Source organism: Chelmon rostratus, chromosome 7 (assembly GCF_017976325.1).
Source record: "Chelmon rostratus isolate fCheRos1 chromosome 7, fCheRos1.pri, whole genome shotgun sequence".
Taxonomy (NCBI): Eukaryota; Metazoa; Chordata; class Actinopteri; order Chaetodontiformes; family Chaetodontidae; genus Chelmon; species Chelmon rostratus.
The window spans coordinates 22,984,557-23,004,065 of NC_055664.1; the positions used below are offsets into that span (position 1 = coordinate 22,984,557).

At 40.0% G+C, this 19,509-nt stretch overlaps 1 protein-coding gene across 4 annotated transcripts; it reads right to left on the reverse strand.

The window, feature by feature from the left end:
- Positions 1-991: 991 nt before the first annotated feature.
- Positions 992-6,957, reverse strand: LOC121608973 (arfaptin-2-like). 4 transcript variants are annotated; one of them, XM_041940434.1, is made up of 10 exons: positions 6,788-6,957; positions 6,476-6,584; positions 5,625-5,733; positions 5,132-5,194; positions 4,489-4,575; positions 4,231-4,334; positions 3,762-3,983; positions 3,521-3,678; positions 3,260-3,434; positions 992-2,504 (listed from the first exon to the last, which is right to left on the reverse strand). In XM_041940434.1, exons 2-10 carry the CDS (start codon positions 6,575-6,577, stop codon positions 2,349-2,351), a joined length of 1,176 nt encoding a protein of 391 aa, XP_041796368.1. In that variant the 5' UTR covers positions 6,578-6,584; positions 6,788-6,957; the 3' UTR covers positions 992-2,348. The 4 variants fall into 4 exon arrangements, with proteins under 4 accessions (XP_041796368.1, XP_041796367.1, XP_041796369.1 ...); XM_041940433.1 differs by having other exon boundaries at positions 6,763-6,957; XM_041940435.1 differs by lacking the exon at positions 5,132-5,194 and having other exon boundaries at positions 6,763-6,957.
- Between the last annotated feature and the right edge of the window lie 12,552 nt (positions 6,958-19,509).

A 19,509-nucleotide genomic window follows, 5' to 3' on the forward strand; every position in this document is an offset into this window, starting at 1 on the left:
GCATTTGTATGCAAATGACTTGGCTCCCTGATCCTGAGTGAAAACTCAAGAAACAATCTGAACTGGACTTCTTGCTCCTTATCTGCAGTCTAACCTAATTGTACAAATCCTCAAAAGCTGATTTTGCTGAGTATCCTCCTTTTTATGTAAAAATATCTGGAAAAAATTTGTGCCTTATTTTTTGTTTTAAGTTTGTTCTGTATCATCAGCCAAGTCCCAAGTATTGCTTGGGCAGGCCAGTTTAACATTACATACATGAAGATTCCCTGTCTTTAAGATGAATGTGTTTTCTTGCCAGCTGCAAGACTAGTAAAGAACTAACTGTCCTCCACTCCTTTTAAGATGTCACCAAAATGTATTCATTCATTTTTGCCTGCATATGTCTACAGTATTCGAAGACTGAAGGGAGTGACAATAAGGGACATATTTACTGGTCCAGATAGTCAGAGAAAAATCTGTGATCACTCCGAGCTATGTCATTTTAAGATAAGCTTACAACTCAGACACAGTACAGTTTGACAAGAGAGTAGATTAGCGATGGGTTTACAGGATCAATTCTGCGGTTTAATCTGATATTCTGCTTGATGTGAGAGCATCCAGAAGCTCTTTTCTGATTAAATTAGGTTTATTTGCAGGGGAGCTGAACAAGAGAGCAGCAGACTATGTTTAGGATTTTAATGTTCTTGTTGCTTCGCCATGTCTGCACAAAGAACACATCCAGCTTGTTTAAGCGAAGTCAGTTGCCTTGTGAAAATTACAAAAGGCCAAACTACAGCCTTAGTCAGCTAAAATTGACTTTGCAGAGTTTACTGATACACCTTTAAGTTTTTTTTTAACATCATAAGTTTGTTATCACTCAGAGAAAGAAAACAGACAGTGATTATTGATCAATGTGCTTCAACAAGCCTTGCTACAGTAACTCGAACTAGACCTTCAAAGAATGAAAGTATCATTTGATGATTATGAAATAAGATAAGTCACAGAAAGCATGTTAGAGATAAATCAGATTGTATTATCATGTACATACTGGCGCCATACATTTTACATATATTGTGAGTTTTCTGTACATAGTCCGTGAGAGCCTATATCAAACTGACAGATCTGTGTCAACTGCACAGTTAAGTGAAACAAAACATCCAGCAGATTTTATTGGAAATGCAGAACAAGACAATCAGCTGACTAGAACATAAAAGAAATGTACATAACATATAATGTTGCGTACAAACAGGTAAATAAATAACACCAGATAAGAAAAATGTACTCATACATTCTGTCCTTGAAGAGACACTGAAACTTGTAACCTAGAATACATGTATCCCGTTTCCCATTCACTGTTTATGTTTTAAAATTTCAAATAGGATGAGTCTCAAAAGGTGTAATGTTTAGTTGCACACTGGCGCCACCTATTAAAAAGAGTCAATCAAATACAAGCTATGTATTGTAATTTCATGTCTTTATGATAGTTGAGATGTTTCTATTCATCATCGAAGCATCCAATATATGGATTGATGCTGAATTGAGGCTTGTTTCCATGTGTAAACTCTGGAGTAAACAAGACTGATACTTGTAACTGTGCTGGATTCATAGGGACACACCTGAAGGTACCCACCATTTAGGAGCTCAAACTAATTGTAATTGTATATTAGGTTAAAGAAAATCACTATATATATATACATATATATTCTCTTCTATGCATGTAAACCAACCATTCAAGGAGGTATTTCACAAAGTGATATTAGAAACATAGTGGGACAACTTTGAAAATGATGCTATATCCTGATGTCTTTGATTTAAATCTGTTTAACAAAATTTGAAAAATATGGTTCACTCATGCATACTCAAGAAAAATAAATACAACTTCAGAGGATATTTCATAACATTTTTGATATTATCCCGCTAATTTGCTAATCTTACCTGTGGAATTCCTCCCATGTGATATACTCTGAAATCCTGAAGATAACACTTTAGACAACATTAAAAACAACAAAATAATGCATGTGCAAACCTGCCAAGGGGCATCTCCACAATAGAAGACTATACTGTACATAAATAAGAAGTGATGTCCATGTAAATGATTGTGCTACCTAAAGCATAAGAAAGTAAGAAAAGGTCATTTTGTGACTAAAATTCTAAACACAACTGAAGTTGTTGTTGTTCCATCTATGTAATAATCGATACTGAAAACATTACAAAAGAGATATCTCATGTTTTTCCTCATCACTGGCAGCTACAGCTCCTACAATATACTCCTCTACCAAGTTAATTCTTGTCCATCTAACCACAATGTCAAGTTCTCCACTGACTGGCGCGTCACTGCACATCTCAAACAGCTGGACCCTGAGCGCTCTTTACTGCTCCTCCAGCCAGGATGGCTTGTCTGATCCTGGGGGCTTTAGCTTTACATTGAACTGTATTAGAGTTTGTTCCAACTGCTGCTGGTTGCCAGCAAAGTAGGCAGAGATGGCGTTATGGAAGAGAAGCAGCTGCTTGTGCATCACCTTCACCTAGAGGAAAAAAACAAGAGGGAAATTGTGCCGTTTCAAACAGAGTTTCAGCTGTTTACATCAATGATTGTTTTCTGGGGACTCAACCTAAGAGCAACTCACATTCCTCTCTGCTGTATTCCCAAGAGTCAAGCAGGCTTTTAAAGATATTTTAGACATAAAAAGTCTTACATACTGCGACAAATGTTTATTTTTAGCTTTCTTATTTTTCATTAATTTGCCAAAAACTGTGTTGTACTATTTTAACAGTGAGGATGACAGGTCTGTGTTTAATTTGAAAACTCAATCATCAATCAAAACTGAGGCACTTTCTTTACTGTGTCTGTGCACAAAAAAGTCTGCTTGACCTGGTCAGCCTCAATAGGTGCATAACAGCAAAGAAGACGGTGCAATTTCTTCCTTAATATGGAAAATCAGCCTTGAATTACTGCTGCAGTACATAATAGTTGAAATATTTAACAGTGGTCAGATTGGAAAGCTTGACAACATATTCCAGCTATCCTAAATGCGTTTTTTTTTTTCCTCTTTTCCACATTCAAAAAGATGTCCCAAACACAAATTTGGACACCTGGCTGGAAAGCAATGTTTTTTTGCCCTTGCTGCTTGACAATTTAAGTTTCACCTGGAACCACTCCCAACAGTGATGTCACAGGGTCCTGGAGTACATCTATAGGTCACTGCAGCAAGGTGAGATGTTAAACCACTGGAGGTCTGCAAAAGCAAAAACATTTCCAAGTAAAAGGAAAACTAAAAACCTTGTTTTCCTCCAGGAATTTGAGCTTGATGGTGACGTCGCTACGCAGCCTTTCATATTTGTCTCTGTGGATCTGGTAGTCGTGCTGAGCCATCTCAATGCGGACCATGGCAGCTGCATCCCTAGGGCCCAAACTCAGCTCCTCCAGATCAGAACGATAGGCATCAAACTCAAGTCTGTGCACAAAAACAGTTACAGCTGTCACAGGTGATTACCCTACAGGAATTCAGATTCCATTAAATGGGATGTCACAGTTTGCTACCTTGCGTTTTCATACTGCTTGATGGTCATCAGAGTATCCTCCATTGTTTTGTTGACCAGGGTGTTGACACTGGACACAAAGAAATTGATGGCACCCAGCAGAGCCTCGCCATTCTTACACAGCAGCTTTTGTGTTTCTGCATTATACCCAAACTCGTCCTGTAGAGAAACTGCGTCGTTAGTTTTACCAGCTAACTTTATTTTCATGTCACGTCACACAGGAACCTTTGCCAATACTGTACCTGCAACTCTGGGGATTTCTGGCTGAGGTCGGTGAAGGTGTCTCCTAGAGCCTGTTGTGTCTCCACCATGCTTTGAAAATGACTGGTGAGCGCAGTGGCCAATCTTAAGATGTTTTCATACTTGTTCTTGGTGTCTCTTAGCACATCAATCTGAGCCTCCAGTTCCAGGTCTACTGTTCGTGAGCCTCGTCCGAACCTCTCGGAGAACATCTGTTTTGTACACTGCAGAGTGGATATGAACAGAGATTACATTAAACCCGACATAAAACAAATGCTGATGACGTTAAGGTAGTATAAAAACATGTAGTGACTTTTACAGAAAAACCCATGAAGACTACAGTGGGTATAGTTCATTTTTCAACAGTAAAACAAAAAAGGAACAACTCAAAAGCACCATTTCAGTCAAGTAAATTACACTGTATGTACGTACAATGCACAGTTTTATGGGTGTTTTGCAAAGACATAATACCTTATATGTGTTTATGCCCCATTTCTTTACACTGTCCAATTTCTCCACTGCCACACCACGAGAAACTTCTTCACTTGAATTACTAGAGTTATGGTTTGACGAGCCTAACAGAGAAAAAAAACAACAACAATGTACATTTGAATGAATGCTATGCTATGCTATCGAAGTTATCTGAGTTTACAAGGCAGAGGTTTACAGAAATTGCATGGGTCATGACCATGAGTGAGGACAGCATGGACATGATGAGCCTGGCAATACCTGGGTGCTGGTCTGTGTGCTGGGCAAGTCGACTGGCTGCAGACTGACTGTGAGGCAAGCTAACACCCCTGGATTTCATGCGAATGTCTGAAATGAGTATGGTGGTGATAAAGAGTGAGGATGAGAGGAAGGCATGGAGTAAAATCTGTGTCAAGAAAGCTTGGCAGTGATATATGCAGCTGAACAGCAGAGTACATAGACTGAAAGAAAAATGTTAGGCTCTGTGATGGAGGATACATAATAAATTGGGGTTAAAAAGGATTTGACATAATCCACCATGCAGGTTTCTCATGCAGAATAAAAGGATTTACAAACAAGATGAAAATGGACTTTAAGGGATGAAAGGTAATTACCAAGCAATAGCACAACAGTCATCCAAAGTGCATTTTACAGTACAAAAGAAGACATTCTTATTATACATTTTAAGTGACAGTCCCCTGATATCATGTTAGTGTATCCCTAATTTTGAAAGCTGCCAAAACATTTCTTGTTGCTGAAGCTGTGAGTTGAAGAGGTACAAGCAAGGTTACATACAACTCCCTCGGTCAAGCAACACCAAAACCTCTTATAAGGAGCCAAAACAGACCAACATATAAAGGTTTACTTTGAAAACAAAAAAAGGGTGGTTAGAATACACTGCCACCTGGTCCTGGTGCAGGGGCTCGTCTTCTGTCCAGATACTCAGGGTTGAAGCGAATTGCAGGCCCTATGGGATATGGATGTTTGTAATATGAAGCAGGAGCCTAGAGATCAGCAGCTGTCTAGTGACACATCAGAACACACGGAGGAAAAGCCCTCGGTATGGCTTCTTAAAGAGGCACCAAGTATCGATTTCCTTCAGTGACTTGCAATATTGACAGATCTCTGGCACAGTGCATGGCAGGCTGGATCAGCATTAGACTGTGTGTGTGTGTGTGTGTGTGTGTGTGAGAGAGAGAGAGAGAGAGAGAGAGAGAGAGCTGTGTGACAACCCTATTACATTAATCTAGAGTTATTAGCATCATTTTAAGCTACGGTACAGCTACTGTTACTTAATGCAACTTGCAAGTCATGATATCTTTGCAGCGCAAAGTGTGTGAAGAATAAACAACAAAGCAAAAGCTGTGACGGATGGAATTCAGGTTTTCTAGCAGTACCTTTGATAGTGCTGGTAGGAATGATGCCCCCTGCAGGTCCTCCATAACCTCCAGAGACAATGCTGGTTTCATTCAGGTTGGGTCCAGACACCATCACCTGCTGCAAATCCTATGGTTTAGAAGGCAATAAATGTCATCACATTTTTCATCAACTACAGCACATGGGCAGTACAGTGCAATTAAAAAAAACTGAGCACCCTTGATAATGTTATGAAAAGTTTAAAAAATACCTCTGGTGTCTAGAATAGATAATGCAACTCATTTTTACATTAGAAACTTCAAAGTATCTTTCATCCAAAACTGTTATTGTTGTTGTTGCTGTTTTGATAGACTCGTGTACTATTTGCTATATTCCAAAATTTTCCAAAAAAATATAAAACTAGGATAGTGTGACCAAGGATTTGATTTTTGTTCAAATGTTTAGAAAGTATGCAGTTTTCTGTCAACTAAACTAAGTGATCCAAGTCAACCTGCACACAGGTAGGACCACTGATACTGCAGTTTTTTCGACCCTGTTGGGCTGTACCAGAATGAGACATAAAATGATGGCCTACAGTTGTCAATTTATCAACTGCTTGTCATGCCAGAGCTCATATGAGCAAAGCATCCTGTCAAAATGAGTCCCCTCTCCAAGCTCTTAACACATAGTTGCAGGTACTGGTGGTGATAGTATATTGCTGCTGTGCATACTAGCTGCAGGCCTGTGCATTAGGTTAGGTAACAGCTGGCCTACCCAGCCTCTGTCCGAGACTGTACTGTCATATGAAAAACGTCAGGGAACCACAAACTGAGCACACAACTTCAATCCAGATTTAAAAGGACATCGTCAGTGAGACAGTGACTGGACTGACCTGCTCCAGGCTGTCATCCTCTGGCAGAGTCCCTGTGTCTCCATTGCTGTTAATGGGGATCTCCATGGTAGCAGCCTTACTCATGATACTGTCTGCCATCATGAAATCTCTGCAAGACAGCAGCAAACACCGTAACATAAAGATGGGCCCATGTTTGTAGTTTGACAAAATGATGATCATACAGAGGTCTTATCCACATCAGCACAAAATAACAGCTTGCTTACATTGATGCTAACGTGGCTGGCTAATATGAGCGGTGCTGATGTGGCTGGCTAGAGGGCTACTACCTGGCAGCTGAGTTAGCTTCCTCACCACTGTAGCAACCTGATATTGGAGGCTATTCCAGTCGTCCGAGGGAGCAGCAAACCGGTTTGCTCAGTCAGCAGACTTGAAATGTTGTCTTTAATTATCATTCAAAGCTACGTCCATGATTATTTTTTCCCTGCAACGCTCAGCCTGCTCCCATGTACTTCAGCCAGAAAATCCCTGCATCCAGCAAGCTAACAGCTTTAATAGTACCACTTCGAAATAAGAGTTCGTGTCATTTTTATTCTGTTGTAAGTCACGTGGCCGGGCATAAAAAGCAAAGCAAGTCGCGTAAAGGGTATAATATATGTTGTTTACTGTGTGTTATTTATCAAGCGAGAAGCTGGAAGCGTCTTCGGTAAACACATGCTCTTATTTTGAAGGGTAATACCTTAAACGTAACATCATCGTCAACCACCTCCCCCGCACCATCTTCCACGTCGTGCTGTGCTGACGTAGCGTTATCCCTAAACTGCACTACTGTCAAGCTCCTGAAGATGTCACTAACAGCTTATGTCGAGAAGGGAGGAAAAAGAAAACCACCCACACACACACACACACACACGCACACGCACACACACACACACACACACAGTAACTCTTCATCAGTAACTCCGTGGGGGCACTGGCCTCTCAAATGTTATGAGTATTAATCATTAGAAGGAAGGTTACATTGATTGGAATATCTCTTGAAATCAAACTGTATAAATACAGTCGTTTGTTTTGAGATGTGAAGGGCCTTGAGATAGACCTCACCCTAGTAAACTGACCACACTTGCAATTATTTGCCTCATTTGTTTCAATCAGGGATGCGAGGGAAGTGCACATGGTCTCCAAATGTAGAAGTTTTTCGGTAATTACTCCAGCTCTGAACAGAGAACCAACCTCTCACACCAACCCAAATGTAGGCCGATCAGTACAATGGGAAATTTTCCATTGATGTGGCATATTTTACAAACACCTAAAATCTCATGTTGAGATTTGAATCCTTGCTTCTTCTTTTTCTTCATCATTGTCATCGTCCTCCTCCCTCTTTCAGGCCTCTGCACACAACTGGCTGCATCCCCAATATCAAAGACCACAAAATGCCAAATGATGAAGCTGGGTTATTAATGTCTCCCCCTTAATCAACACATCCACATGTCAAAGGCTATTTGACTGGCGTGATAAGTATTCTGCTTTTGATCCTCCTGCCAAAATCCACAGAGTATTAAACACTGGACAAGGCACAGCACAAGTATATGCTCACATGCCTGTAAGCATTCTCAGTCATCTAATTCATGTATACTTGTGTCACATGTAAGTTGTTGGGGTCAAAGTTTACACACCTGACCTGATAATATATCCATTTGTCTACATCATTTGTATGTATTGTAGAATCATTCTATTTTGATTGAGCATCGCCGATCCTCTGACACCAAAACATTATTAAAGTACATTGACCCACAGTTTTTAACCTGCACATTCATCACTTACTATCACTGTCAACATAAATACTTGTACATTGTAAATTTCATTGTATATATTGTGGCCTCATCATCCTTAGTATATATTGTATATTTTTGCACTACTTTACTTACTGTTCAGTCTTTTATTGTATGTCTATTTGTCCTCATTGAGATGTTTTTCCCTTTTTTCTACGTAAGTACATTGAGTGCAATGTTGAAACCTGAGTCAATTTCTTGTGTGCACATGGATTTGTAACTAAGTAAATGTGACAATCCCTATTATCTCTGCATTTATTGTGGCAAGTATGTCTTAAGACATGTTGCTGAGACTTCAAGGCAAAAAAGGTGATCCTAAATTAGTCTGGTATAATAAAATATCCAGCCTTTCACTTACAGAGCAAAGAAACACAGACGTGCACAATACAGTAATATGTTTTGGGTCAACACACATATACAAGTCTTGTCAATCAATGGGCATGGACTGAGGTCACGGAAATGTAAAGGTAATGAGGCTACTGCTGTTACCATCATCTCAAAGCTAAACATGTCAGTGGCTGGTCAGTTGCTTTAGTTCCAGTTTGGTGAGTGAATAATTGAAATGGTATGTTTTGACTTTCCATTTTAAGAGAGTGACTGATTCAACATCCTTTAGCTCCGGTACCTTTGACCATCACATTATTCATGGGCCACAAACAGACCGCTGTTGCTGAGGCTTGAATTTTAAAGCCAGTTGTTTTGTTTTTTGGGAGTGGAGATAAAGGAAATTATGTGCAGCAGTGAGTTGCTAGCATTGTGCAAGATTGTAATGTGCAATTAGGTACTTAGGGCTTGTTAAAGCAGAGTTTAATCACAAATTCTCTCATGTTAATGTGATCAACATCACAGATGTAGCTTCAGAACACTCAACAGTTTTATGGTTTAACAAGGTCAGTGGTGCAGGGTTTGTACCAGCTGTCAAGCACTCTCTACTCTCACCCATGGTTAGAGATTTTAAGACACCAAACTCTCACACAGAGGAATGTAAATGTAGTGTCGCCTGTAAATTTAGAACAAGACCAAATTAAATTTTAAAGGTCTCAGGCGGGGTCCCCTCTGAGACTGCACTGAATGTCACAAAGCTAGCATATGCATGCGAGGGGAGCGTGAGACCTAAACCACAGTGCACCCCTCCCCCTGTCATTTTAGAGAATAGTTCATCTTGTTTTAAATGATCATTAAGCACGCTTCCAGATGTTGGGAGGGAAATTCATCCTCACACAGTCCCCTGTGCTCTGCAGCAGCAAACAAGAGTAGTGGAGTGAGACAGAAGAATCCAGATAAACATGGCAAAGCAGTGCTGCCTGTATTCTCACTCCATGGGAAATACAAACAGCGCTCAATTTTTACATTATAGTGCATATGGAAGTAATTTTTACAGTGTCTTTAATGTGCCATTTCAAACAGTCTGTCAACCTTTTCCCCACTTGGTGGTTCAATCAATGCTCTCTCAGAGAAGCAGCAATTCATCATTATAATGGATCCTTGGATGCTGTGATGTCAGTTGTAGAATGTCTGAAAAGACAACACACAATCAAGAACAAAACACCATTTTATGCTTTCCCTTTGCTGACTATTAATTATAAATTTATGCCTTGAAAGGATTTAGATTAAAGAAAAAGGAAAGATACGGGTCTGTGTGAAATAATGCATGGTTTAGAGGGGTAAATTAAATTTCTAATGGCAAGAAACATTCTTTTGATTGACAGATGTTTTTCCAAATGAATTTCTGCTGACATAAAGATTTTGTTTCATGTTTTCCCTCCGCTCTCCTCTTCATTTTGAAGGCTTTCATTTAAGAATAAACACAGAGCTGTCAAGAGTATTTCTATTATTTAAATTAATTCCCAAACAACTGTGGAAAGTCATATCTTCAAACATGAAAAGAAAAACAGAAACAAACTTCGGGTGTTATTTAGTGGTGTGATTTATGCAGCATTTTAAGTTGTTTCCCATTTTCAAGGCAGATCTTTAAGATTACTCAGTGAGCTCAGTGACCTTGGCTCTATGGCGTGAGAGCAATGCCCCCCAGAAAATACAGGCTTTGCTATCGCTCTGATGTTTCCAATTAAATTCACCTGCATAATCAGAGGGACAACCAGTCAGAGGCCGCAAATAAACTGAGGGGGCAATTTAAGCATCGTAAATCCCACAAGGGCTTGTTGGCATTTTCACTGAAGTGTTAAAGCAGTTGTTAATTTTGTTTTCATGAACGCTACCTTTGGTTGGCACACAGAGGCTGCGGTCAGGATATGCACGAAAGGGCAGTTGTTTAGTTTTTTTATACTGTTTACTTACTCTGTCATGCAATTTTCTGTTTTGCAGGTCTCCAATTTTGTAATCTCATTCATTTTAGCTTCCTGCATTTTCTCAAACCATGAATTAGGACGACTATATGAAGAGATTTGAACTCCATGCTGAATATAACTATAAATAGTAGTATGATATGAATATAACTCATTCACAGTAACTTTTTAAAGGAGCTGTTATAATGAACAAGTAGTACTGACTGTACAAGCTTTTCTTGAACTCAAACTATTTGGATGAAATTTTGATTTGGAGCCATGAAGCACCTCTCGACAACATACTTCAGCAAACTGTGGATACAGTCAATTATGGCTTTTTTTAAACTGAAAATGGCCCATAAATACAGACCAGTGGCCATGATTACTACTACCTTTCATGACAAAAATTTTCATTCCTCACTAAAACAAGTGTCTGTGCTGAATTTCCTGAGCCATACCAAACATCTGAAACTTAAATAACAGCTGATGAACCAGAGGAGCCTCCTCAGTTCAGATTTATTCAGGCTACAACATATAGTGTGCTCCTGTAATCATGCAGCCCCTCCAAGAGTGGACAATGGTGACTGCTGAGAAAAAACTCTGTGGCAATACAAAGAAAGTGTGAGCATCTTAAAATCATTAAACAGATTCCTAAATATTATTATTAGTTGCACCTACTGTGCAAGTAATAATGATATTTTGGAATCTGTACCAAGCAGGGTGACTTTGTGGACCTGCAACTGCATTTTATTGACCGAGAACCTTTCATTTTGACAGATTTTATTACCATCATTTGAATGGAATGGTGTTTCTTGGAAAATAATACATTATCTGAAAATGTGATTACTACATTACCATCATAACAAAACCATAAAACATGAGCAATTCACCTATGGATCACCCTGGCAACTTTTTTCTCCATTCGCATTTATCCAGGTCAGGGTTCCACTGGGAGCAATATCAATGAAGCAGCCAACAGCATATGTCCTATTCTCCAGGAAATTCCTCCTTTTCCTCCTGGGGGATCCCAAAGTCCTCCTCTGTAGGCCAGAAGACACATTCTCTCCAACATTTCTGAGAGCTAGGAAATGCTGGAGAGAATGTGTCTCCTCAGAGAAGTGGGAATGCAAGAGGGGGTACAGTGTGGAAAAGGCAATTACAAACAATTAATAGCAAGTTGTAACGATTGTAGAAACAGAATTCAAGGTTTGTAATAAGTCCAAGAATCCCCAAAAGTAAGGAAAAAAAAGGTTCAATAGCTGTTCTTCAGATCATTCCACTGGAGGGCAGACAGTCAGCGGGCAGGGCAGCTTGGAAGTTGTGTGTATGGGGGGTTGTGCAAAAGATAGCATTTTGGTGGGGGCAGGGTAGCTTGAAAGCCTACTTGCTTTACCTGCTGTACCTTCACTCAAGACACAATGTGTAAGAATTGGCCAACTGTTGATCGCTCCAAACAAATGGGGGGCAGCATATCACCAGAGTAACCAGAGTAAGGATTTTGTTTATTTATTAGAATAAGGTGCACTATCAGGCTACACCTGAAGGTACAAATAGATATTACAAGTCAGGATGGGGCGGACTAGCTGGTTAGTATGCTACATTCAGTAGATATCTCTGCAAAACAATACAAAGATGTCTTTGACATAACATCAGATCTGTTACCTCTTCACATTCTGTTAATAATATTTTAATTATTATTATTATTATTTTTTTTTACATTTTTTTTTTTAGCAAATTGGCCACATCTTACACATTGCACCTTTAAACTTCATCCATCTAAGGCAGTTGCCATACCACTCTAGTGACATCAATTTGCAATTGTAATTTGCCTTACACTTCATATTAGTGTTGATATCTTGTCCATGAGTATATTACAAGCAGAGAAGTGGACAAGGACCCCCCCTCTGAAAGCTTAATGCTCATGTTGAGTGAGCTCGTAAAAATGCTCAGAGAACCATCACAGGTCTGATTTTAAATGTACAAGAACCAAATAGGTCATACTCTTGCAGTTTTTCATGCAGGATACTTTGGGGAACCTGGTTGCAAGTTTTTTCCAAATTCACAAAACACATGTAGCGAGGATTAGCAGACTCTTGTGATGCCACAGTTAGCTGAGAGAATAAAGGGTGCACCATTCTGCAACCGAGAAGGAATCCAAATCGTTCTGTTGAAAAGGTCTGACAATTGGCTGGAGTGTCACTTCCAGCACCTTGGCAGAGGTGTTCCAAAGAAGGTGTGACTCCTGGTAAAAGCTTAATCACACGTTTTTTATTGAAAAAAGGGCACTGCCACCGAGGTTTGCTAATTCAAGTGTACTGTTTCAAAAGCTGTGTCACACTGACGAAAGATTTACAACGTCCAACGATATCCAGAGCATTCAGCATTTCAGGTCAGCTCTCATTTACCAGCGTAGGGCTTTTGAACTAGATCAGGGACATCTGTTAAGGATATGTGTTCAGACCTTCCTGAGTCTTCCTGCTCAGCCTGCTGAGCAGAGAGCATGCCATTTGCATGCGACTATAGGGTAAGAATAGGCTTCTTGTCTTGTCACCTGAAAGAACATTAACAAATCTACTTGATGTGAATTTTAAACCACCATTGTTTTAGGCATTGCACAACACTATGAGAAAGTGTTAAATAGGAGAGTCTTGGTAGTCAAATGGTTACAGCACACGCCGCATGGCTGCATGGTCACAACTGTGACAACTGCCTTCTGCCTCTTCACCTGTCAGTAAATTTTAAATAGTTTTATACGTTTAATTCAGTTGAAGACTAAGGTAATAGATGTCTAATGTATGATTGTCCGCCATGACTGATTGCCATTCTCATATCATACGCTTTAAGGGACTAATGTTAAACAAAGCCATTACCTCAAGTTTTATTGCATTTATTCTATATGGCTTTAGAGCTTAAAACAATCTATCACACAAAGAAACATAAGTTGCAAAAATAGATGTGCACAGGAGTCTGTCTGATCTCTTTTATTCTTTCTTTTCTTAATCACTTCAGGGGATGGGTCCTCTGGCATGCAATAAGTGGAACAGCACCTGTAGGCGTCTTGCTCTCTACATCACAGCAACAGGTGAGAAGTGATAAAGGAGATGTGGAGCCGAGTGACATCTTTTGATTAAGACTTGTGTTCACCCTCTGTCACCATCAGCTCTGACCTCTGAGTCCCTTCACTGAAGAACCCTTTCCTAAGCCCTACACACCCAATACTAACTCTGTCACTCATTAAGGTAAAAGCTGCTTCACAGATGTGCCTGTGGTGCTTAATGGCTCAACTACAGAGCCTATCTGCACTGAAGTTAAAATCCAACTTTTGCCAGGGTTCTACACTTTTTATGAGGCACAGTCCATCCTGACTGGTGTCTTGCAGCGTTCAAAGTGATATGTAAATCTGTTTGAAATTAGGAATCTGAAGCCTGATACCTTTAGAAAGAACCTACTGCAGAGGAGACACTTTAAAATAAAATAAATCAGAAATTATAATAAAAAAAGTCTGCCTTCCAACACTATGCCATAATCTAAATGATATTTTTTGGTGGCTGTGGCACAACAGGTCATCCATTAAACACAGGATCCTTGGTTACTCCATCGATCAGTGCACTGAACACCAAACTGCTCTTGCTGAGAGAGCAGCGATGGCAGCTCTACCATCACTGGTGTGGGTGGAGATGCATTGTGTTCATGTGCTGCTGTCATGACATAAAAATGTGCAACATTTAAAGAAAGGAAGGACTTTGACTGTAAAATTACGTGCAAGTTAAACTCAGACAGAAAGAACACTGTCATCTCGTCTTTTCTTGTGGTGTCCTTGAGTGACACACCATTCAGTAGCATATCCACATTTCTGTAAATGTTCTTTCCAAACAAATGTTTTATGCGACTGACAGTATGATTTGGACAACTGTGGTCGGTGTAAACAGGAAATGTCTCTGTGTGTGTGTGTTTTGATGCTCTTTGGAGGCATTAGGAGCTATGTGGTTTATTTATTTACTTATTTATTTATTTATTTTGTGGTTCTGTTCTGTTTCAATTAAAAGCTTCCAACAATGCACTAGATTGAACTGGTGTCAAAAAGAGGTTGCTAACCCTTGGAAACAGTCAAAACCTTGGTAAGGGAGGAATTGTGCCCATTAAGTTTTTTCCATGGGCTTTAAGGGGAGATTCATGATTCACCTCCTACTCTGTGAATACTAAAGGATACTCTTTGAAGTTTTAAACCGGACTTGCAAATCAGAGCACCACTTTCTCATCAATACAATCTAAGAGAGGATCACTGAGGCCCTTAACAACTTCAGGAAGCTCAACTTTAACTCTGCAAATACAGAATCCCTGATCAGACCCCACTCACGTTGCACCTAGGATGATTTACCTGTTCACATTATGTCATTTTCAGTCTGGGACTTTTTTCAAAGCAACAGGGGTCACATACAGGTTAAAAAAAAATCCAATTTGACAGAAATTGCTGTATTTCAACCCCTTGTTCGAGAGTCAAACCAAAATCTTTCAAAGTTGTTAGATGGAATTTCATTACAATCATATTTGAATTTCAGAACTACTTCTGCAGTAGCTTTTCCCCACAATTCAAATCTTAGTAAATTTGTTCCAATTGCTGGCTGTTTGAACATACTCAGTTTGATCACCCACCATATAAGTGCACTGATTAAGAATCAAGCAAAATAGGAAAGACAAAGAATAGTATCAGAAGCAGAAAAGAATAGAGTGTCCAGCAGTAAGCGTTAATAGGATGGTGGTATTCCTGCAGCTACTGGACTCTTATGCCAACTGTGTCACAATCTGCTTCTCTTTCCTTCCCTCCAGCCACAGTCTCACTTCTCCAAACCTGTTCATTGGCGCTTTCTACCTGTCCACCAGATGCCCTCTGACTTTTTCTCCTGTCTCACTCCCACATCCAGCCACTCCCTCCTGCCCTGCAGTTACTTGATCTTCCCCGCCCACTCTCTCACCTGTTTCCACTTTCCATCATCCCTGCAGTATTTAACCGGCTCATTCCCACTCATTCCCTGCCAGATCGTTCAAACTGCCATGTGCTTCATCATGCTGTTTCTCTCTAGCCTCAGTTGCCTGCATTATGTTATCTGAAATCTGTTACCTGAAACTTGCTGCCTGCGTGTTTTTTTCAAATCTTGCCTCATCTCTTTTGGGCTTCGGGTTTTCTGCCTGTCCCTGTGGAATTGTTTGATGGCTTTGGATTGCCTTTTCCAGTTTTACCCCTGCTTGCTTTGTGGGCCTTAACACTTATTTAAAAAAAAAAACTTTTGGGATTGCATCTAATCCCCGTTGTCTCGTTTGTACCAGCTGTGACTCTTTTAACCTACAACATCGTGACTAGTCTCAACACTGATCTCATAATGGCCAGAAATAGCTGACTGTGCAGACTACAGTGTTCTGCATGGTCAAAGTTCAGCAGACCCCCTACACCCACAGCCTGTACAGTAATTAGCAGCGCAGCTGAGCTCTTGCATGTAGATATATTTTCAAGCCTGCCATTATAAAATCTTTACCCCTGTTTCATATTTAATAAACATAAGATAACATTATTTATTATTTTTTTCCTACACATGTCTTTGATCTGTATCTTGCAGCATCTGGTTCCTGGGTGGAACAGTACCAATACATTGGACTCCTTTGTAGTGTTGCCAAATAGACATCATCATAATCAAACCTGATCCAACCTTAAAAGTGTAGGTAGCAACCATCCCACATCTACTGTGTGACATGAAATCCTACAAGTCACCTGTGATACTGAGAACTGGTTGGCTGTGAGAGATGTGTCACAGGATTAGTCACAAATTATTATTATTTTTTTTTCATTTCCAGTTCAGTTACATTTTATATGAGTAGTCCAATGTAGATAAACTGACTGTGACTCCAGTGTGTCAGAAAACACAGCTTCAGGTTGTACAACCATTAAAAAAAATTGGTCTGAAGATATTCAGCTTGGGTTAATCTTTGGTTTAGGGTTACAGTTCGATTGTACAGTTGCTACTGTTGATCTTGGCTAGTTTTTTTTTTTCATGAGAAAAGATCTATTGGCATTGATTCAGATTTGACAGAGAAAGTAAAAAAAGTGTGTTGCTACATGGCTGAAGGCTGCATGTTTCTCCCTGTTGCTTGTATAGATGAACATGAACAAGGGCCATTCTGAGACTTTTCGCGGCTGTTTGTTTTCTCATTGCTAATTTCGAACCTGTCTTCCAATAAGAGTTTAACCAATCAACTTGCTTGACACTCACACATCGTACAACATTAAAGAAAGTTAAAGGGCTGACAGTGGCCTCTCTCATCTACTGGGGTTCCAGGAAATCACAGACCACCACCGAAGCGATTGATTAAATCACAAATAGTCCAGAGGTGCCAGTGAAGAGAACTTTATTACTGAGCAGTCTTGACAGGGTGTCTGGGAAGATGCCTTTGCATATGTAGGTTTTTTCATGTGGTTGTGAGTGTGTGTGGCTGTTGAGATTTGGGTGCACGCACTGGCTCCTCTGTGAGCCTCTGCAGCCCACAGTTACCCGTAGCTCATTCCTTTATGTAGGTTAACAGTAAAGTTTCAATGTATCTTCTCAGAAGTAATAGAATGATGTCCTACAGTTGAGACTGACTGCTTCCCTCCAGGGTCGACACTGTCGACGGTTCACGGCAATGCCAAGAAAATGCATTTGTTTCGGTCTAAAATTTTGCTGTTACAAATGATGTTCAGCCTGGGCTCTATCACTTTCTATTATGATGCTTCAATTATGAGAGATAGTTGCGCCAAGCCATGCCTTGAAGGGGTTGTTGTTTTCATCACAATGTGATAATGCGACAGTAGAAAGCGTGGCCTACCTTGCCCACCTTGATGATCTGTGGGGGGTTTCTGGATGCTGTTGTCCTCTTGAAGAATGAGGGGCAATGCATGCAGGGCAGGGCTACCTCCTGCTGTTGTGGAGATGCGTTTCATCACGGCTTGGCTTGGCATGGCACAGTGCGGTAAAGCGGCCCGCCCCAGACCCATGTAACATAACACATAACATTTCTATATAACATTTCTTGAGACTAGATCTAACAGCTTTCACAATTTCTTGGCAATTTAACTTCAGCAAACATTTTCTAATAAGAGGGTTAGTGGTGCAGTTTGTGTATCTCTATCACTTTAATTTTGTTGAACAAGTTACAAAAGGCAAGCAGAAATGATTTAGTGCCTTGCTCTAAGGACACAATCACAGCAAAGGCTGTTAGTAATGAATGGTCATTAGCTGTTGAAGAGATTGATGCTGTGAGTTTTAATGACACCAACCACCGTAGCACACCAGCATAGACACACACTCACAGACAAATGAAAATGAAAAAAACATTATCCATATGCATGTGTGAGATTAAACTTCAGTCCTCGTGTGGCTTATTTTTCTGGTAACACTAAAGTCTGTTTTTATGTAGGGGACTCAAAGGACCTAGCAGGCAATTTTTGAGGATATCAATGACATTCTTGTCTGAGTTTAAAGTTTCAAACTTAATAGTTTCCTATGAGCAGTAAAAAGTTTTGCAATTATGAGCCATAACTTTTATGAGATGCTGAGTGTGTAACTCCAAGATCCAAGCGGACCCTGCGCAGTGAACAGCTTATGCTGATGAGACAAAATCTCTGTAACATCAATATTTTTGAAGTGAATTGCAGTGTAAAACACATAATCGCCAACACGCTGTAGACACTATCTATTTAGATGTGGAATCAAAGTGAAAGCAGATGGGACTGTAGGCTAAAATACTTTCCACTTGAAGTAGACCGCTCTTGTTCAGAGCTCTCTCAGTAGCTGGGCTCGTTCCAGACGCCCGGCTGGAGAAGCACAGTTCAAACTGTTTGGCTCCCACCGCTCTCACCACACTGTTGTTGGGTAGAGCGCTGATTTACGACAGAGTCCTCCTACTGGACTGGACAAACCCGGGGCAGAGATGAAGAATGGCACCTAAGAATCCAGACACAACAGTCTATTTTTGTGGGTATTGAAGTATTTTTGCTTGTATTTGTACAAGTACACAGCTGCTACAAAGACAAGAAAAACACATACCAAGAAGGAAATAATGCACAGGAGAGTTTAAGAGTATAAATTACATGTCCTGTGGTTAATGATGTTAGGCTGTGTGCAAGATTTCAACTTTTACCTACATGTAAATAACTATTTAAGATCAAGTAGTATTAGAACATGTTTTTACCACAGTTGAGGCTCTGCATGGACACACAGGTGTTTTCACTTATTCAGGCTAATTAGACCTCTGTGCAAGTTGAAGTGGGGCAGAGTTATGCATTGAATTACATAACTTTTAAAGCTTAGAAGATTTACTTTTTCACCACACTTAAAATGGTGCAACAAAAGCTACAGGGGAGTAAGGGAGGTGTCAGTCATGCACAGTCTGTACACGCAGACATTTTCACACATATAGAAATCAAATGAGTTCTAATCAGGCAAAATGAGTCAGAAAATCTGCAGCAAATTAGAATAAGAACAAGCACAATGTTCATACTGCAGCTGTTTCAGCTGTGTCCTTTCTTCCTCAGCATTCATCCAATTGAATACACACACACTCACATTTGTTGTTATTTAAATTGGGCTCTTTTCAGCTGATTTTTCATATGAAAGCATTGGGATGTGTTTATCAGTGTTTCTCCACAAAATCCACAACACTCAAGCGTAGTATACCTTGACCTTGTTGAGCAAGTCAGCAAGCCGCTCGCAGACAAATGGAGTGCACCGAGCATGTGGCGCGTGATTGTATAATGGAAAGTGGAGAGGCTCTTTCACGCCTGTCTGTGACACTCACATGTAAACAGTTATCAAAAAAAGATCCTGACCCAACCACAAAGTGAGTGTGCAGCGGGAAGAGCAGTCTATGTTGGGTAAGATGAGACTAAAATTGTTTATAGTAGAAAATAAAAGATAATTTAGACATAGAA

Excerpts from the sequence above, each read along its gene's own strand:
- LOC121608973 (XM_041940434.1), bottom strand. The coding sequence starts at position 6,577 with ATGATGGCAGACAGTATCATGAGTAAGGCTGCTACCATGGAGATCCCC. Across the intron at positions 5,195-5,624 it reads TCCTACCAGCACTATCAAAG|GGCCTGCAATTCGCTTCAAC; the intron begins GTACTGCTAGAA and ends CATATCCCATAG. Across the intron at positions 2,505-3,259 it reads AATTCCTGGAGGAAAACAAG|GTGAAGGTGATGCACAAGCA; the intron begins GTTTTTAGTTTT and ends TTTTTCCTCTAG.